Here is a 27,021-nt window from a genome sequence, read left to right as displayed (position 1 = left end):
CAGGCTAGCCATCGCTTATTTGGAGGGGACTACTTTACAGTCTATGCAAAGCATGTGTATCTACAGCTACACATGCCATTGAACGTAAAATGTTACTTACCCAGTAGACATCTGTCTGTGGCATGTAGTGCTGTAGATTCACAAGCGCCCTCCCTCCTCCCGGGAAGCCTGTAGTCATTGTAGTACAACATATTGCAAATATGTACATACATTGCATGGACATCTCTTTTCATTTACTATTTATATCTATATATCATTTATATACACTCTTTATTTCACCCTCTGAGGGAAAACAACCTAACAAAGGACTCAATGCCTCTGCGCACTGTCACCGAAAGGGGTAGTCACTCGATTTCGTGACTCTAAAATATTATTCGAACAAAAACAACTTGTAACACTCAGAGCCTAACACTAGATGGCGGACTTATGCAAAACATGTCAATCTACAGCACTAAATGCCAAGAACAGATGTCTACTGGGTAAGTAACATTTTCCTTTTTTCCATCTCCACCAGTCTTTTCACTTTTTTCCAGTATGATTTTCCTGTGTCATTTTGTAGCTCTCCTACCTTCCTATCTAGTCTCTTGTTTCAGTTCTCATTTTCTTAACTCCCTTCAGATTTTCTGTAGTTCACCTCTCTTCCTTTGACCCCTCTCTTTCAGTATTTCTTACCGCTTTGCCTTTTTATTTCTCTTCCTTGTATTTCTTTATATCTCTTCACCACAGCCTTCTCTTCCATATGTTTTACTGCATATTTAGCCTCTTCATTTCAACTTTGTTTTTTTCAACTACCTGTCTATTGTATTCTGTCTACACCTTTCTGTTTGCTCTTGGGGTTCTCTTCACCTCCAGTCTGCCCCTTGCTGCTTGTTAACATATTTCACTACTGTCTCATGGTTTCTTTCTTTCTCACTCTTTCTTCCTTCCCTCACAATTTTCCCTCTATGCCTATATTTCTGTCTTGTTAGCTTTCTTTTTTTCCTCCCCATTCTGTCTCTTTTTTCTTAAATGGCATGCTGAAATGCCATGTGCCATGCGAGTATTTCAATCCATGTCCAACTCCGAAAAAGCACCTCAATTCTGATCTCCAGCAACCCATTTATGGCTTTTCCTACACATAAGCATCTTTACCAGTGCACCCAATTCACGACCTGCAGAAACCCTAAGTATACAAGTAGTGTGAATAAGACACAGCTTCACTAGTGCACATCTGTCCTGGTGTGCAGCAACTCTTGCTGTTCTAGTACATGGCATACTTAGAACTCTGTCAATTCACTTCAGTCCTACCTGTGGTTCCTACCCTTTCTTCCAGTACTGTGACTTACACTCAGCTCTAGCAATGTACCTCAGTCCTGGACAGCATCACCTGCTGCTTTGCCACACAGCTTTTAATAGGCATCATCTATTGCTATATTACTACTCATTTCCAAACATGATGTAGTTTGAGTTTATGAAAAAACTCTTTTGCCCTCCAACCACTAAGTAAAAAGAAGAAAGGACCGACTTAAAACTTCCACCTACCATTCTGCTGAGCAACACTAGTTTCCTAGTGAACAAGTGGGGACAGTGATTAGGGAATCGTGAGGTGTCAAGGGAACAAGAGCCTGTGGTTGAAACAAGATTACTCGTAGGAGCAGAACATGAGGGTCGTGAGAACTAATAAGGACTTTCCATACACCCAGTCTGTCCAAATTCCCTTGTTATTCTCATCATACAGACTGTATGATTTCCTTTTATTCACTATGTCATTTTCCTGTGCCTTGCCCAGGGCTCTCTACATCCAAACTGTAAATCACCCAGACAGAATCTACACAAACTGAGAATTAACCTTAAGAGAGATGAAAGCTCATGGTTACAAGAAACGTTTTCCTTGATACCCTAGGTTTACCAGCCAGACCCAATTGTCACCAGTGGCTTAACAAAGGCCCCTGCAAAGCGGGGGAGGGGAGGGTGAGCTCCAAGGGGCCACCTCAGCACGGCACCTGGCATGAGTGAGTGGAGGGGTGGGCCCTCTCCATGTGTTTTGCAAGGGGGCTCTAGTTTTGTTACGCCACTGGTGGTCATGGTCCAAGGTAATGGGTCAAAACTCCCAGGAGGTATATGTCGCACTGGGAATCAAACTGTCTTCTGCTAGAGATACTCCTGTGCATTGTGAAGTAAAGCTCATGTCCTTGTTTGGGACAGGCACCACTGCATGGGTGAGTTGAGTCAGATGCTTCTCCTGGATGTGGTGGCGAAGGCTGAGATCAAGCCAGTCTTCTACTATGAGCATGTGTCAGAGGACCAAATCTCAGTTACCTCTTTTAATTTGCACTAGGGAGTCATGCCCACTCCATTAAGGTTTTCCACAGCATAATGGTCTTCCAAGAATAATGTTCTTACTTGGTATATTGTAGGTATTCTTTGCATAATTGTGATCTCATGCAAGTGATGGCTATCTTTGTCAATATGATGGTTTTCCTGCAAAATTGATGACCACCCCAAGTGTATGGTGGCCATCCGTGACATATCCCTGCTAGTCTTGTAGCGATTGTGATATATGTGGACATATGAGGTCGAATTTCATTATATGGGGCTGTAATACATGCACATGCTTGATTAAAAAAAAAAATGTTATGTTGATTCCTATTTTCATAACATTATTACCTCCACTGATTATCATCTGGACCCTGAGCATGTAAGGTCAGTGTAGCGTAATGGATATGTCAGCCATGTGAACATTTTAAGTTTGTAGAGATAAATTTCGTAACTGAGCCAGTGAAATTTGTTTAGCCTGAGGGATTGCTCTGTTGAATACAGTCTGACATTGTGAAATCTGTTTAACTTTTTATATTCCGACCTGGCTCTGAGGTAAAGCACGGCAAGGCCTGCACAGAACCTCCATTTTAGAATGCACATTTTAGCTTGCATTTTTTCTAATATTGACCCTTTACATGATATAATACACATGCAATAATGTACTGCGAAAAGACTGTACAGGAGTCCTATTCCTTGTAAACGCTGCTGCCATGTAGTGTACACACTCCGCCAAAGGCTAGGCACACACAGAACACAATGTCCTTGCTTATGATTGTTCATTGGAGACATCTCCGAAGCCACAGACATATCATTGCATCAGCTCTGCACCTCTGAAACAGTGCAAGGTTTCATTATATAAATCACCTTTGTGTTACATTCGGCAGAAGAGCACTTGTGCTGGGATTGTCCTGGAACGTTGTGCCCTGTGTCCGAGATGCAGCCCTGCTAACTTCTTCTCTGCAAGGAACGAAAGCCTGCACTATATCAGAAAAACGTCTTTGCCTCTCAGTACATCTTACCCAGGTATGAGGGCTAGGCTATCCCAATTGATCTGGTAGAGGGTACTCGCACTGTGATTTCAATAGTGTAGTTAGTGGCAGATAGGAGTAAACCAACACATAGTTGAATTGTTTATCTTTTTCACCATTTGTGTAATGCTGGTTACCATGCCTTATTCCATCTGCCTAGCTCGTGCCTTTAATACAAGAATATGATTACTGCAATAAAGGGTTGAAAATACATTTTGTATCTTTTTTGTGTTCTGCTTTGTGTGTGCAAAGTAACAATGAAAGATTTGATCTGCATTGATCTGTTTCCACAATTTCTTTGGGAGTCCGAGTAGTCATGTTTGAGGTTGCAGACGCGATCTGGTACCCTGGTATGTTAAGAGGTTCAGACTGGGCACTGTGAGCTAGCAAGGAATTGTGTCAATATTTCCTAATGGTATAGATAGACTATGTCCCTATATCCAAAAGTTTGTTGACCAAAAATGCAGTCCTCTTAATTCATAGGACCTTTGCGCAAGACTGACCACCGAACTGGAAGAGTCAGTTAGAAAATGAAAATAAGTGAACAGTGTGTGGGAGCTCTCCAATTGAAGCAACAATCATCGTCATCACATAACCAAACAACTTACCACATAAACAGCACTACAAGGCCTCCGGGTAGTTGGCGCTATATAAGATCCAATAACATAACATAACATAACTTACCACATAAAGAGGAATCCATTTTTACGAAACATAGTAACTCATGCAGTCAAGTTCGCTCCATTCATACTTACAGAAGTTCATTCAGCTTGTCACCCCACAGGAAGAACCAGCACTGGGAAGTTTGCAAAACTCCTTTCTTCTTTGATCTGGGCAAATAACCCTTACACTGCTAGCCCCCCTTTGCCCAGCCTGTGCTAAGCCTTGTTTGGGCTATTTGGGATAGTTCAGGCTCCATAACGTTTTGTCCACATAAGCTATCAATGCCAAATTTGTGTCTTTTTTTCCACCATAAGGAACCAAGGGTTTGTGGATTCTCCTGGAGAGGAATGAGAAAGTAGCCAAAATACAGCTAAATTTGTTTTTTTTGAGAAAAATTAAAAAAACTTTCTCTGGATAAAAGTGTCTGGTTTTAGCATAAGAATGGCATCAACAAACGGTTTGATGTGCTAAAGTCACTTTCAGCAACAAGCAAAGTTGAATTATTATTATTATTTTTTTTTTTTTTTTACCACAGTTTTGGCATTATTCAAAGAGGTAGCCCATTTTTCCTATTTTTTGTGCTCCTAACCTTCTTGTATTTGTATTTTGTATTTAGAGTTTATAAAGCATTTTATGCCCTTTAGTGTCAAAGCACTACCAACAGAGAGAAAGAGCCCTAAAAGTGGGGGAAATTATGGGAGAGAGAGTAGCCATGTCTTTAGTTGCTTCCAGAAAGCCTTATAGGAATCATCTTCCAGTGTTTGGCATCCGCTACCGAGAAGGTACGGCCAACCCATCTGGTCTTCCGAAAATTAGGTATGACAGCCTTCCTCAGAGAGGAGGATCTTAATTGTGTTAAGGGACAATACCATTGAAATGCCAACCTCGGAAAATGACCCTTGCTGGTGCAGAACCTTGAGTACCATGCAACGGGCTTCGAAGTTCACCCTTTGTGTAACCGGTAACCAGTGAAGGGAGCGCAGGCCTGCTCTCAATTAGAAATGTTTAGGTGTGTTCAGAAATAATCGGGCAGCTCCATTCTGAATCACCTAAAGTTTCTTGAGGGAGGATTTGTTGATGTTTAGATAAAGTGAATTGCAATAGCCAAGCAAGACATCACAAGGGCAATAGTCACTGCAGTTTTACGTTCTGGAAGAATGAAGGGAAATAGTTTTCTCAAAGTCTTGTCTTATTGACCTGTGTGTCAAAGGTCAACCTGTTATCAAAGATAACTCCTAGTTCTTTGTGGTGTCATCAGACATGGAAACAATGATCTGGGTATGGCCAGCATAAGATAGGACATGGAAACCAAAAGATTGAACCAGGGATGTGAGTGGGGCCACATATATATTAAATCAGGTGGGGGTAAGTGGGGACCCTTGTGGGATTCTGCATGAGGAGGGGATGCCATGAAGCTGGGCTGCTGGCCTTCTGGATTCTGTTGTTAAGAAAAGAGCTCAGTAAGGCCAATATGGTGTCCTTACCCTTGCCCGGTGCAATCTATGCACTAAGCGGGTTGGGAACACTGTCTCAAATGCAGCAGATAGATCCAGCCTCACAGGGATGGCGGTACTGCCCTGGTCCACTTGAGACCGCATATATTCTGCTGCATCGACCATAGCAGATTCAGTACTGTGACCACTGTAGAAACCATTCTGAGAAGGTTCCAGAAGGTTCTGAGTGCCAATGAATCCCACCAGGGTCTGATTCATATATTTTTCCAGGATTTTGACTGGTGTAGGCAAAAGTAAGATGGGACTTACATTTTTTAAGACCTCTCTATTTGGCGTTCTTTAAGGAGGATAACAGTAGCCTCCTTCCATAGCTAAGGAAAAACCCTGGTACTAATGACTTCATTGAGAACCTTTTTGAAGTGAGTGGTGATAAGATCTGGCACTAATTCTTCAAGTTTGTGGTGCAAACTAGTGTGAAATCCGTGGGTGATGCAGGAAATGTATTTATTTCTGAAAAGTAGAAAATATTCCGAGTTCAGTAAGTGATCTTGTGTAGATCCCTTAAGGTTTTCCCAAATAAATTAACTGTTGAAAGAAATACAAATTTAAAAGGAGTAGGGAAAATCAGCAGTTTGTTACAATGTTTTCATCTGTAATATTTTGTCACGATGACCGATTTAGAAGAGCAATATACCACTACATTCCCTAGACCCTTTTGGTTCTATGTGTATATATGTTTATATTTATACTCAGAGCCAACAACTGAGCTGCACTGTGCAATGATTTTTCAATGAGTATAGACCAATTCAAATGTGAGGAGTGAAAATAGGTACCATGGTAACCGATGTATTTCTGAAATAGGCACAAGATATGGAGTTGAGGAGCGGTGGGTATTTGTACATCTCTGAATTTAAGGGTACTCATACTAGCACATGACTTGGAGGATATTTTTCAAAATGTCTTCTTCCTTACACACCGGCTTATGTTTGGAAGTCACAAATGCAGCAAAATCTTATTGATAATAATAAATATCCTACTATTCTATGCTCCCATATGTCTTATGATGCAAGCGGTACCTCGCTTGAGCAGGTAGGCCTCATGCTCATGACAGGAGCAGCCCAAAAGGCAACTTGGGTACATTGCATTTTTCACCCAAAACAAACCCGTTTTTTGCAGAGAGGGTAACTGTGAATTTTGGCCCCTAGTACAGCCTCAGCCTAGCAAACCTCTACATTTTTTAAAACGAGACACCCAGGGGAATCCAGCATAGGGTTACAGGCGTGGCTCTCACCAGGTCGAATTACCCAGAATCCCTTGGAAACCTCAAGCTTTGACTAAAAAAAAGCACATTTTCTTCACGTTTCTGTGATGTAAAGTTTTGGAATCTCCAGCATTCCCCTAAGTTTTCTGATAAAAATGCTACCTCGCTTTTGTGGCTGGGCCTAGTTCACACAAAAGGCAAGCATCAAAAGTCATTAGGGGTTTTGTGTAGCAATTCTTTTTGACCTTGCTTTAATTTGTGCCTGTGGAAGGCACTTTGCCAGGACACAAAAATGGGGTAATATTTTAAGTATGGGAACACTGGATGGTAGAAATTGTGTGGACTCTTGCTGATTCCGGAAGTTTAGGTAAGGGAAATGTGCAATTTTAGACAAAGTTTGTGGTTTGCAGGGCACTGTCTGTAAGAAAACTTTGTGGGATCCACATGAGGCACACCACCCTGGATTTCCCCAGATTTTTCTAGTTTTCAGAAATGTCTGGGTTTGACAAGTTTCCCCAGGTGGCAGCTGATCCCAACTCAAAAAGTCCAGCCATTCAAGACAGAAGTAGGACGATATTGGGACCTAGCCCAACACTTCTACCCATACGTATGAATAAAAAAGCATCATAAATCAAAATTTCCCTTCTTGCCAAAAAGATGGGGGTGCTTTAGTCCCCAGAGGGGCAGAAAGAATGTTGGGGTCATATTGGAGGTTGAGACTAGGGCCAATGTGTGGGCAGGTGGGCTGGCCTCCCCTACACCTTGTAGCAATAAAAATAGACTCTTTGGTATCTAGTGGCCTTTCTGACCTTCCCACTTTCGTGGGATAGAGGAGGCAGAAAGATTGTTGCTATTCATTTGAGGGGTGGTATTAGGCCCAGTTCCTTGGAGGGCTGACCCCACCCATTTCTCACCCCCCAAAAAATCCCTGGTGTTTAGTGGGCTTTCTGCCCTGCTCTCCCGGGGGGCAGATTGAAGGTAACAATCTCCAACCTTCCCCCAGGGAAGCAGAAATACTTTCGGCCCTAGGAAGCGCATTAGCCCATTGCTTCGGGGTGGGAGGGTTCTTGTCCTCCAAATATAATCCCTGGTGGTCTAGTGGGCTATCTACCCCCTGCCGGGGACAGTTTGGAGGAAACACCTCTTATCTGCCCCAAGTGAGGGCAGAAAGACTGCTGGAGGTTGTATGGGTGGGTGGTGACTAGGCCTGATGCTTTTGCAGTAAAATAAAAAACTTCTGGTGTCTAGTGGGTGTTCAGCGCGCTGATCATTACATAGCAAAAAACGGCCTCAGGTGCTGTGGAAGCTCTTTCCCAGCTCCTGAGGCTTAAAATAACAAAAGGAAACCCCTCTGGAGCTTGCACAATAAAGGGGCCAGGGGGCAAAACTCTTACCCTGTCATAGAGGAACCACCCCTGGGCTTAATGCAGTGTTTCTTTATTCCCTCCTCATTTCCCTTCCCCATTTCATATTCTTATAGCAGGCTCTGGCCAGGTAAAGTGGCACACCACTCTGAACAGACCTGGGGACAATGCACAGCCTTTATAGTGGAATCTCACTATAATAGGTAGCCATTGTATTGATCTGAGGGTTGGAGGGATGCAATGTTTGTGCTGCATGATTTTAAACTCTTTGCTATTGGTCAATTAAGGAGCTCAATGCTGCTCAGTAATATAGGTGAGATGATAGCATAATGAGGACTAGTGCAACCTTTTAGTTGGATTGTAGAAAAGTGGTGGGGGATGTCCTGATGCAAGCGTAAATGGTAGAATGCACATTTGGTGCCTCAGTTCACATGAAGTGTAAGGTTAAGATTATTGCTGAAGACAAACCCAGGCTGCAAACCTTCAGATCTGGTGATTGGCTGAGGCCAGATTAATGTGGTCTGGCAGTGAGAAAAGGAGAAGTGAAGGGTCGACTTTTTCCACAAGCAACGTTTCTCTCTTCAAAGATAACTGTGGTGCATCCAGTTTTGTAACTGCTTCAGACAGTGTTTGTCTTGATTCCATTCCATGTACAAGTTTGAGGAAGATTGTGAGCCTCCACAATACATGTCATTGATTCCAGTTGTGCATTGTAAAGGCTGAGAGAGTGTTTGTAGCATTGAGGGATTTGGCACTTGAAGGGAGTAGTCATGGACAATAAAGGAACCTGCTTGACCAACTGATTCTGATTTGTCACCCACTCCTAAATAAGTCTAGTCTGGCACTCAAGATTTTTGATTGATTGTGTCAAATCCAGGAGAGAGCTCTAGTAATATTGTTACACCTGGCAGGCATTGGATCGTCTTCTCCCAAATTGTTTCCCTGCCTCCCTCAATTTTTTGACCTTGTTTTTGCTGGCTTTAGGGCTCTGTGCACTTTACCACCGCCAACCAGTGCTAAGGTGCTTGTGCTCTCTCCCCTCAGGTAACATTGGCTTAACACCTATTGGCATATAAGTAAATTAAATAAGTCCCTAGTAAATAGCACTTAATGTGCCAAGGGCCTGTAAATTAAATACTACTAGTGGACCTGCAGCACTTGTTTTGCCACCCACCTAAGTAGCCCCATAACCATGGCTCGGGCCTGACACTGCAGAGCCTGTCTGCGCAGTTTACACAGCCACTTCAACCTGACAAGATAAACCTCTTACCAGGCCTAAACCTTCACTTTGTATAAATATATGCTACCCCTAGGTAGGCCCTGTATAACCCACGTGACAGGGCACAATGTATTTAAAAAGGCAGAAAATGTACTTTTAAGTTTTACTTGCCCTAGTAGTGAAAAAAATCCCAAATTAGTTTTTCACTACTGCAAAGCTTATCTCTCCCATAGGATAACATTGGAATCACCTTATTACCTCTTATAAGTATAATTCACCATCTGGAAGAGATAGGTTTGGTCTCTGGACTCACAACCTAAAATCACAACTTAAGGTAAAGGCGGATTTTAAATTGCAGTTCTGAAAATGCCACTTTTAGAAAGTTGGCATTTTCTTACTTTAGCTATTTGGTGCCTGCTGCTCGTATCAAATACATGTCTGGGGTTGGGTGACAGCTGGGCTTGTGCATTTCCTATAAACAGGCATGCACAAAGGGAGCTTAGGTGTGACTGATTTGCCTTCCACAGCCTCATGGGCCATGCTGGATTGGAGGGAGGAGCTGACTCAGTGTCCTGCCCCACACAAAAAAGCTGCATACCCCTTGCAGTGAGTCTGGAGGCAGGCACAGCAGGAAGGGAGGACGACTATGCACTTCAAAGGCCTTTCTTTGAAGTCTCTCCCACTTCAAAAGTGCAACCGTGTACAAGTCCTGGACCTCTGATACCACCAACTCAGTACACTTCTGGACCTGTGGATACTGTGCCAGGAAGTATGACTGCTATGCTGCAACAAGGACTGCCACTCTGCTAAGCGGCTACTATGCTGGACTCCTGCTTTGCTGAGCTGACTTGCGGCCCTCTTTTTAAGTCCCAGGGGCAAAAAAGACTTCCAATTCACCTGCTACAGCTCCTGGACCTGTCTTCAACCAGCTCCTGGCCCCTAAGAGGCACCTCCCTAGTCCTGAGCCCTTGGAAGTGGATTTTGGCTCCTGAAATCAAGCTTTTGGGCCCCTTGCAACAACAAGTTGGCCTGCTCGTAGCAATCGCTCAAAGAATCAGCTAGAGCCTCTGCAAGTTCATCTCCCTGCACAACAAGTATTGCCGCCTTCGATGCCCAGCCGACTCTCTGCAGACCACTGCCAGCGACTCTGTCCTTGTTCCCAGTAAACGTCGTCTCCGCGAACAGGACTCTGGGCCCAGCGGGATTTACCTGGGACTGTATCCAACTCGCAGTCCATCATGGTTGGCCTGAACTTTTGGATTCAATCCAGTCTAGCGACCAGATAGCTTTGGTTGGTGCTCTATGCTTTATAGCAGTCGAGTGCATTTTAATCATTAAAAAAATCATCTCAACTTCTACTAATTGGATGTTTGTTGTTTTGTTCATAAAATTAGTTTCTGTTTTTCTAACCAGGTGTGTTGTCTTTTGTGTGGTCTTTTCACTGATTTGCTGTTTGAAGTGTTGCACAAATACTTTACACATTGCCTCTTAAGTTAAGTTCTGTGACAAGCTACTAGAGGGTGAGCACAAGTTATTATATGATGTGTCTCTAAATTAAACTGACTAGGATTGTGGTTCCTGCTTGGACAAGGGTCATACCTCTGCCAACCAGAAACCCAGTTTCTAAGAATCATCAAGCCAAGCAAATTGATTAGGGACTGGTTAATGCTTGTTTTCATATGGGTTATGATTATAGAATAAGATAATATTTTACCTTATTCAGTGGTTTGAATTCAATTGCTTCTCTTTTCAGGCTCCAGGAAAGAGCTGCTGAAACTATTGAGTCTCTACATGCTGCAGGCATGAAGGTGTGGGTGCTCACTGGAGACAAGATGGAGACTGCAAAATCCACATGCTATGCCTGCAGACTTTTCCAAACCAATACTGAGCTACTGGAACTAACTATAAAAACCACTGATGGTGGGGAACGAAGGGAAGATCGCTTGCTTGAACTGCTGCTTGACTATCATAAGAGGTTGGTGCAGGACGTTCCCAAATTAAAAGGGAGTATGAAAAGGTAAGACATGCAACATCTTTCCCTTGTACTTTTTCTCTGTTTAACCTATTCAAAGAACATTTTAAATAGATCAGTTTTGCAACTTTACTAAGCGCCTGATTTAGATCTGGCATAGGGGAATACTCTTGCACAAATGTGACAGTATCCCGTCCAAAGTATTACGATCCAATTATATCCTATAGAGATCGTAGTAAAGAGGGTGGGATATCCATCACCGAAATCTAAATCAGACCCTAAAAAGTCATTCTCCATTATTAACTCTTGTTCTTAGTAGAGTATGGGGATTATAGCCCTAAAAACTGTTTGAAGGCATAGTAACAAGTAAGAGGACTCTCATGTTGCTTTTAGTAGCAGGAGGATTGAGAGCATAATGTCTCCAGCATTTTATCAGTATGATGCTATTTACCTTCTCATGGATAATTCTACTCCTAAACTCATAAATTTCCACTGGATCTAAACATTTTGCAAAAGCTCTCCTGTGCCAGAAGATTGAGCAGTGGCACCAACTGGTACTCTGAAATCAGTTCCCTATTTCCAGTGCCCTTCAACACGGATCCAAGGTGCCCTTCTCTGAACTTTTTTCACATTTGTGCAGTCCTAGTGATCCTGTTATAATCACTTTTGTTGGTCCCCTTTTTGGTGTTTTTCTCTGGCGCATCCCGTGGACTGCTTCCTCAGGCTTCTTTCCCTACTGACCCCAGTGGGCAGTAAAAGTATTTTGATAGACCGAGGAAATAACAGGGAACGCTGTAGAGCCCAGTCTTAGTCTGAATCCTGCCACTGAGATTTATTTGAAGATTCATCCTTCTTGTTGTATCCTCCTTCCCTTTGATACTTTACTTCCATCTGTTTGCGAGGTGTCCCTCTTATCCACCATCCATCTCTGATCCAAGCCAGGTTCTTTGTATGCGATCACTCTTCGACTCCGACCTCAATGTTGTTTTTAGACTCCACATCTGCTGACTTCAGCACAGGCCGGGTGCCATTGCCTAGCTCTGTTCCAGCATGATGCATAGTTTGAATGATCCATTCATGGTTTTATTGGCATCTATTTCTGACCCTCCTCAAGTGACAGTATTCATCAGGCTCTGTTGGTGAGGCTTTGACCTTCTCCAACTCCCTCTGGCACACATTTGGACACTAAAGAGTTTCCAGGCCCACTGTATGCTCTCCCTCCCCCCTCTGGTGAATGTTCCCCTGAATTATCCTTGACCAGCGGATGGTCTCCATCCTAGTCCTGGTATGTGCCCCTCCTCCAAACTACTTCTGCCTCATCGTTAGTCGGTTTAGACCACCTTGTCAGCTTCATTTTGCCTCTGACGCTTTCAATTTTGCATCTGAAAGGCCTGCCCAGTTGGTTCATCATCAGCTTCAACAATCACAGCCTTGGGAGTGCTGTAAGTGATATGTTGTTTTGGTTTGACATCAAGATCTTGACCTCGGAATCTGGGTACTTGGCTCGCTCTTCTATATTATCAGCTTTGGGATGGAGTGTGAGATCATGGATAATTTCTGTTAGTGCATCAGACCTTAATAAGTAAACTTACAAGGGGACTGGAATAGGTCGATGAACCTTTTGACTTGCATTTAAGATTTTCCCACCATGGATACAGTACATGCAGATCAAAATTCAATTTTAATCAATAACCTCAACAATCAGTGATAATCAATAACAATAGTAATCAATAGGAATCAGTAATTATCACACACCATGACCTTTCAGTTATGAATAACCACACCTTTTAGTAAAGGTTAGAATATTTATTTCCCTATATTAACAATGCTAATGTCACTTAAGATAATCTCCGTATCAAATGATAGACATACAGAAACATCACTGGCTGCCCAAAGTGGCGAAAGAAACGTAATCTAATCAAAGCTTGAACAATTACATATTCTAAGGTTATGGTGCAAATTAATAACAATAACAATTGAGCAAACAATATTACATACGCTTATATTCAGCAAAGGAAAGACATCGACTGTTACTTCCTATAGCAAATTTTCATTACTGAGGATCCTTATCTAATACCAGATTAGCATTAGCATGTTGGGCTTCATGCTTCAATTTTAGTTAACACAAATTTAGAAAACATCTAAACTATGGCTCTATCAAAATAACTCTTCAGGTAACAATATTGTTGCAGCCTTTACTCCAGTCAGTGTCTACATTGTTCTCCTGAGAAAGTCAGTCTTACAGACATTACGCTTATATTGTTCCATTTAGCAAGTATAGCGTCTTCTAGCAAGCGGTTCTCATGAGAAAAACTTTTAGCTACAAGCACATTTAGTCAGCACAGTGGAAAATTACAATTTAATTCTTTGAGCAGACATTTTAGTAATCGGTTTAGAAATACAGCTTGACATGAGGTCGTGCAACTAGGCCAAGACCTCCGCTAAGTTAAGGTCTACAATTAATAAAGCTAAGACATAATGCATAACTCTTAATATGATGTACTACTACATTAATCAAACATAAACTCCATGTCATTGGTTACTTTGCAAAGGTAGTTCATGATCAGGGCTGCTGGAATTATGCTGCAGGGGAGAGGGCTAACTTATGCGGCAGGGTTTAGTGAATTATGCAACAAGAAAAGGCAAATTATGCAGCACATTTTGTGATAGTATTGCTTCATTATTTTATCATTTATTAGCTTTTTAATGCTGTCTGGTCATTAGTTGCACCTCGTTAGTACCAGTTTAACACCCAAATGTAGCAACAAGCTATAGAAATGTGACCAGTCAACATTAGCAAAGGGCCTTTCATTGCGCAGCGACATTTGTCTCTGCATTTTTAGTAACTTTTGAAAAGGTTTGATCTAGAAGCATTTTTTACTGCTTAAATCTGTAGATTGTGTGTCAGATGATGGATTATGTCAGAAAAACTGAAAAACTAGGATTATACAAAAATCGCCGCTGCCACACATTCACATCATTCCAGTGGCCCTGTTCATGAAATAGCTAACCAGCTACTTGGGTCTGGCCCTGACACAGTGAACTCAGTGACTAGATCCATGGGTTCTTGTGTCTCCACCCCATATTGCTTACTGGGTACTTCTGTTTTTCAGGGACTGTCCAGTCGGACTTCTTGGACTTACCTTTTGATGACTCCCATCTCTTGGGAGACTCTAGAAAGGTACAGACAGGAGCATATGCCCTCCTTCCCCAAGTAGCTGGTTTCTTTTGTGAGGGGGTTTGTGAGGTTACAAAGGTAGCCTGATGGATGTTATTATCTCGTCATATGTTCTGGTCCCAGATCTCAGCTGTTTGACCATTTCAGTTCTTCCCTTCTATGTTCCTTGGTGCTTGAGGGGTCTGCTTGCCTTGAGGTTTCTTTACATAGCTTGAGAACTTTTTTACTAGGCTTGGCTTCAACCTCTGCTTTACACCATGTATGTTGGATCAGAAGGTTTCAAAAACAAGCAAAAAAAAAAACAGATGATGGATGGACTGCTGAACAATGTCAAATATTTACCCCCAGTCACAGATCTAGCCCTAAATCCATTGTGTTTTTTGCTTGTGACATCATTCCAGTTTGGACACAGCCATATGAAAATCAGTCTTGACCCTGATCCCCATGGGAACAGTTCAGCCCGAACTGCCAGGCCAGGTCCTCCCTGGACCGGAAACAAGCATTGTGGTACTGGTTTCAGAGTATTATTCCTCATCAGCCAGGCCAGCTTGAATCTGGTGGCATAGCAAGCACAGAACCCACTTCTGAGAATACCCTTCCCACTTCGGGCGACAAATGCTAAAAAAACAGATGATGGATGGAATGCTGAACAATGTCAAACATTCACACCCAGGCACAATTCTGTGCCTAAATCCATTTTTTTGTTTTTGCTCGCCTCATTGTTCCAGTTTGGACCCAGCTATGTTCAAATCAGTCCTGTCATTGCTCCCTGTGGGAACAGTCCAGCCCAAACTGCCAGACTAGGTCCTCCCTGGACCGGAAACCAGCATCCTGTGACCGGTTTCAGAGTATCAACCCTCAACTACCAGGCTAGCTGGAGTCCGGTGGCATAGCGAGCACGAAACCCATGTCTGGGCATATTCTTCTCACTTAGAGTGACAAATGACAGAAGATTGAACACTAGCCTCTGCCTTTTTTCATTGTGTTTTAAAGGGAATCCTTTTCACCTGGTCAGGCCACTAGACATGTCTTTGCAACATCTTAAAATGAAGAGTAGGTTAATTGACTCACATTGTATTCAGATGTACAGTATTTGCAAAAATCTTAACCCGAGTTTTGTATGATACACTGGTCTTGCTGTGGTAGAGTGTAATGGTAGAATGCAGCATTAGAATGTGAGGGATCTCATCTCTCTCTGGCACTGATGTGGCACTGATGTAATATCTAACATCAGAGTAGAGTGTGAGAGAGGAGGGATTCCGAGGAAGCTGTTGGAGCTGACTGTTGGCTTGACCTGATCTGTATGTGGCTAAGATACTCCTATTAAAGAACCTACATTTTGTACCATCAAGATTAATCTTTATTACACTTGGCGACGAGGGTGTGCAGGAGTATCTTAACACTATATTTTTGGGACTTTACTTTATCCAGCACTTCTAATCGAGCCTTCATTTCCAGACAATTAGACCGTTAGAATTTCTACATCGAGGGAGCTGGATATTTAATTAAAGACGGTGAGAAACATCTTTCCCTTTTTGGATTCAAACGCTTTCATTTTGAAATTTGAAATGCTTTATACCTTGTGTATGTTGGATTTACAAGCTTTTCCTTTTTATGAGTGTGCGCTAAGAAACACTCTAGCACGTCTTTAATAGCTGCCTTTGTGTGTTTTTATAACCACCCATGAAGATTGAAGATTTCCTACCTTACAGTGAAGCGTGCAGAATCTGATTTTCAGCCAAATCTTCTTTGTTTCTAACTTGTTTTGTTGTGGAAGTTGTTTAACTCCAACCTCCTCTAGAAAATAATCTGTTGGTTTATAAATTCATACAACGAAGTGAATAGGAAGGTGCTTAACTCCAACCTCCTCTAGAAAACAATCTGTTGGTTTATAAATTCATACAACGAAGTGAATAGGAATATAATCCCATTTTTGGTCGTTTTCAAGCTTTATACTAAAAGCATATTTAACATATATTTTTCAACTTTAAAATCGTTTTGGAAATAAATCACAAGGAAGTATGCAAAACATCTCGCCTCCACCATTTTTCCTTACTACACCAGGGGAACCTCCTATAAAATGGTATAAATGAAAAAATACTTTCCTACACTATTCCAGGGTGTGTGGAACTAATCTTTCTAATGAAAGAAAAACAGCTCTCCAAATGCATTGTCTAGGATGCGAAGGACAAGAAATTTTTGAGAACTTACCTGACACTGGTGATGAGGGAACAGATCTGAACGAATTTGAAATTTGTTTAAACAAATTAGATTTGCACTATTTATCAAAAGTCAGTACCATTTTGGAAAGATATCACTTTGGCATGAGAGAGCAACAACCAGGAGAAAGTGTTGAGGATTATATTACAGCTTTGCGGAAACTTGCATCTACTTGTAAGTTTGGAGTAACCATAGAGGAACGTATAAGGAATCAATTTATGCTGAGATGCTCGAGTGATAAAGTTTGTCAGGAATTGTGGAGCAAGGACGATCCTTCTTTGCAAGAGGTCATTGTATTAGCAAAGGGTGTCGAGCACACTTTGGCATGTGTAGAAGAATTAGAGAAAGGAAAGAATAATTCAGTAAATAAGATATATGAAAAAAAAGATCATAGTAAAGAAGCATCTGGTGACAAAGGGGAAGATAAAGTGACTCATGCTCAATGGTTAAAATCTAAGGATTTTAAATGTTTCCGTTGTGGGAATGCAGGTCACTTTGCTTCATATAAGAAATGTCCAGCGATCAACAGCATATGTAAGTTGTGTAATAAAAAGGGACATTTTACTAAATGCTGTAAGTCAAGCAAAAGTGCAACATCGGTGAAAGTGGTGGAAGATTGCATTTTGTCGATTTCAGCAAATGCTCAAAGGAAAAATCATCCGAGAGACACAATTTCGATCTTAAATGAAGATGTGGAAATATTGTTTGATTCTGGAGCGTGGTTGGCTCTAATTTCAAATAAGTTTTTTGATGAAAATTTGACTTGCAAGATCCATTTAAAAGATCTGGATGTTATCCCAGGAGGATATGGTGGCCAAACCATTCAACTGAGGGGCTATTTTGAATCAGAAATTTCATTCAGAGGAAATACTATTTTTGTGAAGATTTATGTTCCAGTTGAAGGGGACAGTGTGTTAAGTTGGCCGCACCAACGAGACTTGAACGTCATTTTAGATCCTAACTCAACTTCTCCGATAATGTTGAGGGATGAATTCATCAAAAAAGTGCAGGATGGTGGTGAATTTCCTGTGCAGGAAATCAAAGGAAATGTCTGGCCAAAGTTTGTTAAGGACTATGAGGACGTATTCAGTGACAAATTGGGACGTCTTAAGAAATATGTCCACCGCATTAGAATAAAGGAAGGATCAGTTCCTGTAGTTTCCAAAGTGCGTCCTGTACCAATTGCTATGAAAGATGATGTAGAAAGAGAAATACAAAGATTGTGCAAAAATGGAATCATTGAGCCTGTGGAGTCATCAAAATGGGTATCACCAATTGTAGTCGCACGGAAACAATCAGGTGATATTAGAATGTGTGTCGATTTGAGGAATCTTAATAAATGTGTAGTGAGTGACCAATTTCCTTTGCCTAATATAACAGAAATGGTGACTTTGCTACATGGGTCCAATTCTTTCTTTATACTCTCAAACTCCACTCTGCACTCATCATCCCACACAAACTCCTTCCCTTTCTTCAACAATTTCCTCATGTTTGTGGTTTTGGATGCTAGATTTGGCAAGAACTTTGCCTGAAATTCAACCATTCCCAAAAATGTTAACAGTTCCTCCTTTTTCTCAGGTTCCCGTAGGCCCAAAATGTTCTTAATAAGTTCTTCCTTAGGATACACCCCATTGGGAGTTATTCTATGACCTAAATATTCTACCTCCGGTGTACCAAATGAACACTCCTCAATTTTAAGAGTCAAACCATGTTCTCTTAAAATTCCCAAAACTTTCCTGATTATCCGACAATAGAGAAGGAAGCTTTGAGTGTGTTCAGTGTATATCCACAAAGGAGAGTAAAGCACTGAAAACAGGAGTGCTCACAGAATGTAAAAGTGTCTGACCCAGCACCATAGTGAGGAAGGCCCTTTCCCACACTTTGTGCTACCCAAATCCACCAGCAGAGCTTATAGTACAAAACGAGAGCTGCTAAGGGGGCCTATAATCCATGGACACCATTTTATCAGCAGTATGTCTCAAGCCTGTGCCAGGTACCTTTGACATGAGCTTCGCTCTCAGCTTCAGCCGCGCTCTAAAGAATTTTGATGCCCTAAAATAAGATCCTGCGTCATAAGATTGATATAGCTGAAATATTGGAGTGTCCCTCATGCTATATAATTAATATCTACATGTTAGAAAATGTGTCAAGTTAATATACAATTATGCTTTGAAATGTAGAATTAACACGTAGTCATTTTAAATGTGCATACATTTAACTTGTTATCAAGCTTTATTCATTTAACGTATTGTTAGAAAGCTTTATTAAGTTTTACTGAATGTTAACCGAACTAAAGGGATGTAATGGTGTAATTTAGACTCTGCTTTAACAGAATATATAAAAACTATACTGAATTTCTAATGCTTTGTTTTAAATATGTATGCAAATGTATAAACATTTAGTAGTGCACCGCACTTATTGAAATGTGCCAGAAATAGTAATACGTTTTGAACCAATGTAACATGAACACTAATGAATTACATTTCTGTTGAAAACTCTAATTTGCATAATTAAATCAATGCTTTGTTTGAATATAAACGTGGTATTTAATTATTGGCGTTAGCTTAACAGAGGCCTAATTTAATTTCATAACTGCAGAAATTGAAATCTTATTCTTCTTAACTAGAACATTCTTTTAGATTCTTTTCTCACGAGACGTTAGTTGGCATAGTGAGAGGTGTAATTTCGTCCTTGAAGCAGGAACATCCCGGACTATGGACTAAAAGTTCAAACATTTGTTGCAACTTTTCATGGCATCGGACGGAGAGATGGTGTTCTCATGACATACATGGGAAAAGATGGCAGAATATTGTTTGAAGTCGAGTGATGGATTTCTATTGGAGGGCAAACCTTTCAACGTAATATGAACCAACCACTTTGACAAATCAGATTGATGTGGCCTTTTTGATATATATTGATGAACATTTGGATTAGGGTCAGAGTACCCATCAGAGTACCTGCTGAAGCAGTCCCTAACAGAAGCAGATGAAGAACCCCATATCCTGAGCTCCTTGGAGAGGTATATTCCTTTCTGCCTTTGGCCCTTTGAGATGCCCTGCTTGAGCTTAGGTATTTCCCCTTATGCCCTATCAGAAGACTCTTGAGCGAGCTTCTGCTATGCGGATGCTCCCAGTTTTTATCTATCCTTAGTTATCTGGTGACTGAGCTTGCCTTTTACCAAATTATTTTGTCCTTTTTGTCTTTTGCCCACATGTTCATCCCCACATATGTATTTCCCTAATTTGGTTAGTGTTAGAACTGGGGTCTTTGGTTGACAGTCAGGTTACCCCTTGTTCAAGCAAGGACCCTCACTCTAGTCAGGGTAAAAGAGAATCACCCTCAGCTAACCCCTGCTTACCCCCTTGGTAGCTTGGCAGAGCAGTAGGCTTAACTTCAGAGTGCTAGGTCTAAAGTATTTGTATCAACACACACAGTAACTCAATGAAAACACTACAAAATGACACAACACCGGTTTAGAAAAATAGGAAATATTTATCTAAACAAAACAAGACCAAAATCCACAATATACAAGTCAAGTTATCAATAAAAATGCAAAAAGAGTCTTTAAGTAGTTTTAAACACACGCTAGTGCTGCTAGAGTGAAAATGTACCTGGTGTGTGTCAAAAATAACCCCGGGCGGGCGGGTGTGCATTGAAAAGGGCTTGCGGTGTGTCGATGTCGTTCACGAGTGAGACTTTGCGTTGTTTCCCCCTTCTGTCGAGTTGGCGTGCATCAGTTCTTCTCTCCGCAGGAGAGTGAGGCGTCAATTTGGTCTGCTGACGGGTCCAGACAGGCCTTGCGTTGTTTTAACACGCACATGATGGTTCACGTCAGAAATTCAGCCGCACGATGATCCCAAAACCACAGAGCGCGGGTTGCGATCTCCCAGCCTCCATCAGCGATGCTGTGCGTCCTTTCTCCTGCTCCATGCGTCGATTCTTCGGTCACGTTTCCGGTGAGCGTCGATTCTCATCCACGGAGCTGGCGGCACGTCGTTTCTTCAGCCGCAGATCGGAGTCATGTCAATCTTTTCCTCGCACGGCGCTCTGTGCGTGGATTTCTTCCTCTTAGACTGCCAGTTTCTCCCTTCAGGTTCCCAGGAACTGAATGGGTACCACAGGGCAGAGTAGAAGTCTCTCCAGAGACTCCAGGTGCTGGCAGAGAGAAGTCTTTGCTGTCCTTGAGACTTCAAAGAACAGGAGGCAAGCTCTGAATCAAGCCTTCGGAGATTTCTTCTCAAGATGGAAGGCACACAAAGTCCAGTCTTTACCCTCTTACTCTGGCAGAAGCAGCAACTGCAGGATAGCTCCACAAAGCACAGTCACAGGCAGGGCAGCTCTTCTTCCTCAGCTATTCAGCTCTTCTCCAGGAAGAGGTTCCTCTTATTTCCAGAAGTGTTTCTAAAGTCTGTGGTTTTGGGTGCCCTTCTTATACCCAGTTTCTCCTTTGAAGTAGTCCTACTTCAAAGTAAAGTATCCTTTGAATGTGAAATCCTGCCTTCCCCAGGCCACGCCCCAGACACTCACCAGGGGGTTGGAGACTGCATTGTGTGAGGGCAGGCACAGCCCTTTCATGTGTGAGTGACCACTCCTCCCCTCCCTCCTAGCGCAGATGGCTCATCAGGATTTGCAGGCTACACCCCAGCTCCCTTTGTGTCACTGTCTAGTGTGAGGTGCAACCAGCCCAACTGTCAAACTGACCCAGACAGGAAATCCACAAACAGGCAGAGTCACAGAAATGGTATAAGCAAGAAAATGCTCACTTTCTAAAAAGTGGCATTTTCAAACACACAATCTCAAAATCAACATTACTAAAAGATGTATTTTTACATTGTGAGCTCAGAGACCCCAAACTCCACGTCAATTCGCTCCCAAAGGGAATCTACACTTTAATCAGATTTAAAGGTAGCCCCCATGTTAACCTATGAGAGGGACAGGCCTTGCAACAGTGAAAAACGAATTTAGCAATATTTCACTGTCAGGACATATAAAACACATTACTATATGTCCTACCTTAAGCATACACTGCACCCTGCCCTTGGGGCTACCTAGGGCCCACCCTAGGGGTGTCTGACATGTAAGAAAAGGGAAGGTTTAGGCCTGGCAAGTGGGGACACTTGCCAAGTCGAATTTACAGTAAAAACTGCACACACACACTGTAGTGGCAGGTCTGAGACATGATTACAGAGCTACTTTGGTGAGTGGCACAACCAGTGCTGCAGGCCCACTAGTAGCATTTGATTTACAGTCCCTAGCACCTCTAGTGCACTTTACTAGGGACTTACTAGTAAACCAAATACGCCAATCATGGATAAACCAATTACATACACAATTTGCAAAGGAGCACTTGCACTTTAGCACTGGTTAGCAGTGGTAAAGTGCCCAGAGTAACAAAAACAGTAAAATCAGAGTACAGCACACATCAACAACCTGGGGAACAGAGGCAAAAAGTTAAGGGAGACCACGCCAAGGATGAAAAGTCTAACAGTTAGCAGTAGTTTTACCCTTTATTGATCAACTCTTTGACTTTGTAACTTAAACTGAACTAATGCTATTTAATAATGCGCAACGTTGTCTTTCTAATTCGCAGAAATGTTTCTTGTTTTTAATATGATCTTAATTGAGAGCCTTGTAATTCTAATGTTATTTTGTTTGCATTCATTTCGTCGCCTTGGTCAACCCTTGGTGATGCTTTATTTTTATAATTTCGTTCTTAGAATTTTCTACATGAGCTTGAGTTTGTAATAAATATCTTAACCTGAATCGTAATTGGAGTTTTCCTTGTATGGCCATATTGGCCATACTATGTAATGTATTTGGTTTGTATTTGAAATGGTGTAATTGTTGTACCACACCTTTTCTGGGCACAAAGATAAAGACCTCAGTGAGCATTTGATTCCTGTGAAAAATGAAAAGTGTTCTAGCAAGATCCTGTGTCATAACATGCAGGAGCTACTAAAAGCAATTATGATGTAAACAACAAAACACCAATTTACCTAAAGGATGTCCAAAGGTAACAACCAAATATAGAATCTCATTAACTTATTTATATCCATCTTCAAATACACGTATCCCCACCAATAAACTATGATAAAGTACACCAAGCTGTAACCATAAAAAATGTCCTGTTTCTGCACCTCTCCATTATCAACGATACAGTAATTGTATAAACATTCAAGTAAAGTCATGAATTAAAATGTAATGGATTTCAGTTCTGTGACATGGAAAGACTAATGCCGGAAATCAAGCATGAGGAAAAAAAGAAGCTAAATGGATTATTTACCTCTCATTACTGTCTTCAAGAATAAAGAGACAGGTTTAACAGCATTTATACACTATACTTTATTCTTTGAAACATTGCTACTTTTTAATCTTTGTGAAGAGAAAAGAAATCATGAGAAAGATGCATAAAATCTACAGGGAGAGAATTATTCCTTAAAATTACACTAGATGGAAGGAGGGTTTATATTTTAAACTATTTGAGCTATCTTTGGCATTGACTCTTAAGAATTTTGCAATTAATCAAAAATGTATCCCACTTTGTAGTCCGGTAACTAAACTCTGCTACAGTTGGCTGCTAAGACTCTTGTGTTGAATGAAAGAGATGCCATTGTTTAGCCAAAGGTTGAGATTGGATTGGGAGTTTTAAAATGATGAATTTTTCCTTATCATGAATAGCGTAATCAATGTCTTTGATGGACAGCATTTATTGGCTCCTCCTTGATGAATTTGGTTTTATACATAACTTTACATAACTTTATTAAACTCAGATGCTGGCCCTGCTTGAGGCTTGTACTAGATTGGAGAACAAAAGAGTAAAAAGCTACTGTGGATTGTAGAATATGAATTAAGTGTGCTATTGTTTTTTAACTTTTTATAAAATAAAGGTGAAGAATATTTTAAACATTTTTGGAAGAGTTACTGTGGTGACATTTTTAAGAGTTGTTCCATACTGCTAAGTAATCATATTAATGGCTACTTTATTTTGGAAATTCTACAGAAGGCTGTTAACAGTTCTCTAAAATTCATAAAATCTTGACTTATATGAAAACGCCTCTACAGGAGGGTTTTGCCGTTCGTCTTTAGGGAATGGAGAATTTTTGTGAGATCTATGGTTAATGTGGGTAAAGGTCTGCTACATGGGTGATGCTGTGATAGGCACAGGGGGATATAAGCGAAGCTGTCAGTCAAAAGATTGTGTCCTATGGTGCACATTTCTTTTCAGTGAAACACTGCTTAGAGCCAGGATTTCTGAGCTCACTGGAGGATTCAATGGCGGATCAGATTTAGTAGGAACAGGATGATTCAGGGCTTTGCAGTTTTGAAGAGATCGTTACACTTGCTGGTGATAATTGTTTTTTAAAATTCTCTGGAGAAAGACATAATGGCTTATTTGCAAGAAGTACCTTCCATTATGAAGCAGCCTTCAGAGGACAAGATTTTCAGCCAAAGTTTTCCTAACTTTCGTTTTTTTTGCTCACATTGACGTGGTCTAGTGTGTACTAGAATGTTGTATGTTTAGCATTCATGCTTTTGAATGGTGGTCCGCAGCTTGCCTGGTACCTGTGCTGAAGTGGCTATAAGTTATTTGATGTGGATTGATGAGATTGTAATGGAGAGCCAGAGTGCTGATGTTCTTCCACTTCACTGAAATTTTGTAGTGGACAAGTAGTGTTCTAGGACGGCTTTGGATAACTGTTGTGGGTTTTCGTTTTTAGGGCAGTAGTGAAAAAGACTTTGTAGCCCTTGAATTAGTCATGGAAAATGGGATTTAGTATATGCAAGTGAAGCAAATAAGCAATAGGTTTCAATATGTTTTGTCTGCAACGAGTGAGGTTGTAATATTGGAGCAGAAAGCCAAGGAGGTAGTAAAATATGGAAAGATTGATTCATGTTCTAAGTTGCTAAAGTTCGTAAGCTCAATACCTCAAGCAAGTGATTCCACAATAATCGCAGATACTAATGTCAAAGCTTACCTATAGGAAACAAGCAAAGAGATCACGTCCTGAGGTAGAGGTACAGAAGACGTTTCTGGTGTGCCACTTCATTTGCACATAGTTGTGTCTATTGCAATCGAAGTAGGATATGTGGTTTTCAGTTAACTAACAAACTTTAAAACCAAATTACTATTATTAATCACAGTCAGAACCCATTTAGTACTTCACTCTTTTGCTGTTTACTTGCAGTAAACCCTCTCTGCATTATAAAGGGTTATGATACAGGCCAGAAATGTAGGTTCTCTTCGGTCAGTCTGAATTCCATATTAAAGATCATCTTAAAAACACATTAATCATTGGTTTTTAACAGATTGTGTCCACTTAGATTTGTGTACTTAAAGAGCCAAATCAGTCTAATACGTTGGGAAACAGTTACCTCTGATCTCCATATATATACTCTATAATTACATTTTTAAAGTGAACATATATATTTTTTTTCAAACCGTACACCATTCTGAGCAGTTGTGAATCTGGGGTCCCTGGTATGATTGTCCATTCAAATGCCAGCCTTGTGACAAGGGAGACGCTGCAACATCTAGATAGCTGATTCTGTAACCTGGTAATCATACCACTAGGATACTCTGAGATGATTAAAACCCCTTTCCCCACATCAGTAGGCACTTACCCACTGCCATCTTGTAGGTGTGTCCAAGCTTAACTCACAGTTCTTAAGCTGGAAATGGAAAAAATACTCAATTGAGAAATTAATTATAATGATCTAGAATCAACACCTCTCTACACAATTGCTACATTTGCCCTTCCTCTCATGAGATTTTATGGAGGCCTAATATCATTTTTTTGGTCTCGGTTTCTAATAACAGCATATCTATGCGTGCACAATTGATGTCCCTGTCCAGTCCTGCTCATCTCACCAGTTCAGTTCTCCAACATAGTGTTTGGAGTACTTGCTGATATTCAGTTCATCACAAGGCACCTCTTCTTAATAGTAGAGCAAGAGCTATAAATTTACTTTCGCCTTCAAGCTTAGTAAGCATGTCTCAGCTTTCTTTGTTTCTGCTCTCTCTGTCTTCTCCAAAAGAATACCACTCACAGTCGCCCAGCATTTGTTTTTAATTGGACCCTACCACAGCATATGGTATAACCATGCCTCCCCGTCTCCATATCTTGTGTAGGCAACTCAGGAGTAAATAAATCTGGTCCACTCTATTAAAAGATCAGGTAAAGTTGCGTGCAAAAAATTAAGTTATAAAATTAAAAATACAGTAACTGCAATCAGGCACTCCTAAGCTCTTTTGGAGTATAACTAATAAATAATTCCTGGTTTGCCTTTCCCAGCTCTCTGTCCATGTCTCCAGGCAATTTCTTTTTGAGGTTCTCTCAGGACACTTAGACATTTCTAGGCCTCTTGATAGTGATATATCCAGACCCCCTTCCCCACCGCAAGAGTGAAAGATAAATGTAACACAATTTTGTTGGTGGTTGTAAACCATCCTTTACCCAGCTCTGCTTCATTGGCACGTTATTTTCTCATCATTCGAGAACTCTCTCACAGGGACATCTTGATTCATCTGCAGATTTTGGATTAATGATTGGCATCCCAGGGTCTCTTTGTGATGAGTTGTCAGTCAGAAGTATCTAGCTTCGTCACCATCAAACCACACAAAAACATTCTGCCTTTATTGTGCTTCCACTGCTGACACCATTCCCCCAAAATACACCTGGCTGTGAGACTGCTGTTTGATTCTGTGCAGCCTGGATTTCCTCCTGCTCCTTTTTGGTGGTAGGTGGGGAGATTTTCTCCATTCCTAACTGCAGATTCCTCCACCTCGTCCCTGTATGCCCTACTCTAAAAGGAAGGGCTGCAAGTCACTAGGCACTAAACGAGTACGGAACAATCCTGCTGTGGCAATCAGAAACGTAGGTAATGTTTTTTTTGCCTCCTGGTAGCTCCTATACATGCTTTAGCCAAGCACCACACACCCTGCTGACACCAAGCGTGTGACTGCAATACAGCAAAATTAACGTAGTATGTAGTCTTTTGCATATTTCTCTAACCTTGAGGTTGCAAGGTTTTGAGGTGGCCATTTATTTAATCTAACAGGGAGCTGTCTCACATTCTTAAACAATCATTGTAAATTATTTCTCCACTAAAACAGCTATAAAATGTGGCTAGTCCATTCTTTGTGCATACCTGTATGAGCAGATACTAAATGATACCTTAGACTAACATTCAACAATAGAGTAAACATAATTCTAAATCCCCCCATTAGTTAATACAGATACATTCATTTTCATGAGTGCAGTAACATCATATTTTGTGTCACAGATGTTTGGGTCATAGCTCCATAATGGTTCTGGCTAAAGTCTTCTGGTTTTGAGGGTGGTTCATAATTTTAACTGTAGTTT

General features: G+C 41.2%; 1 protein-coding gene across 4 annotated transcripts in view; it reads left to right on the top strand.

Annotated features, from left to right (window-relative positions):
* The window catches only part of ATP11C (ATPase phospholipid transporting 11C), a 589,522-nt gene that overhangs the window by 466,854 nt on the left and 95,647 nt on the right, over positions 1-27,021 (top strand). For all 4 annotated transcript variants that reach the window (XM_069212455.1, XM_069212454.1, XM_069212452.1 and 1 more), the window contains exon 19: positions 11,041-11,304. In XM_069212455.1, the coding sequence (XP_069068556.1) occupies positions 11,041-11,304 (264 nt within the window). The remainder of the gene's footprint in view (positions 1-11,040; positions 11,305-27,021) is intronic.

Source organism: Pleurodeles waltl, chromosome 2_1 (assembly GCF_031143425.1).
Source record: "Pleurodeles waltl isolate 20211129_DDA chromosome 2_1, aPleWal1.hap1.20221129, whole genome shotgun sequence".
Lineage (NCBI taxonomy): Eukaryota > Metazoa > Chordata > Amphibia > Caudata > Salamandridae > Pleurodeles > Pleurodeles waltl.
This window is presented reverse-complemented; position numbering and strand designations above follow the sequence as displayed.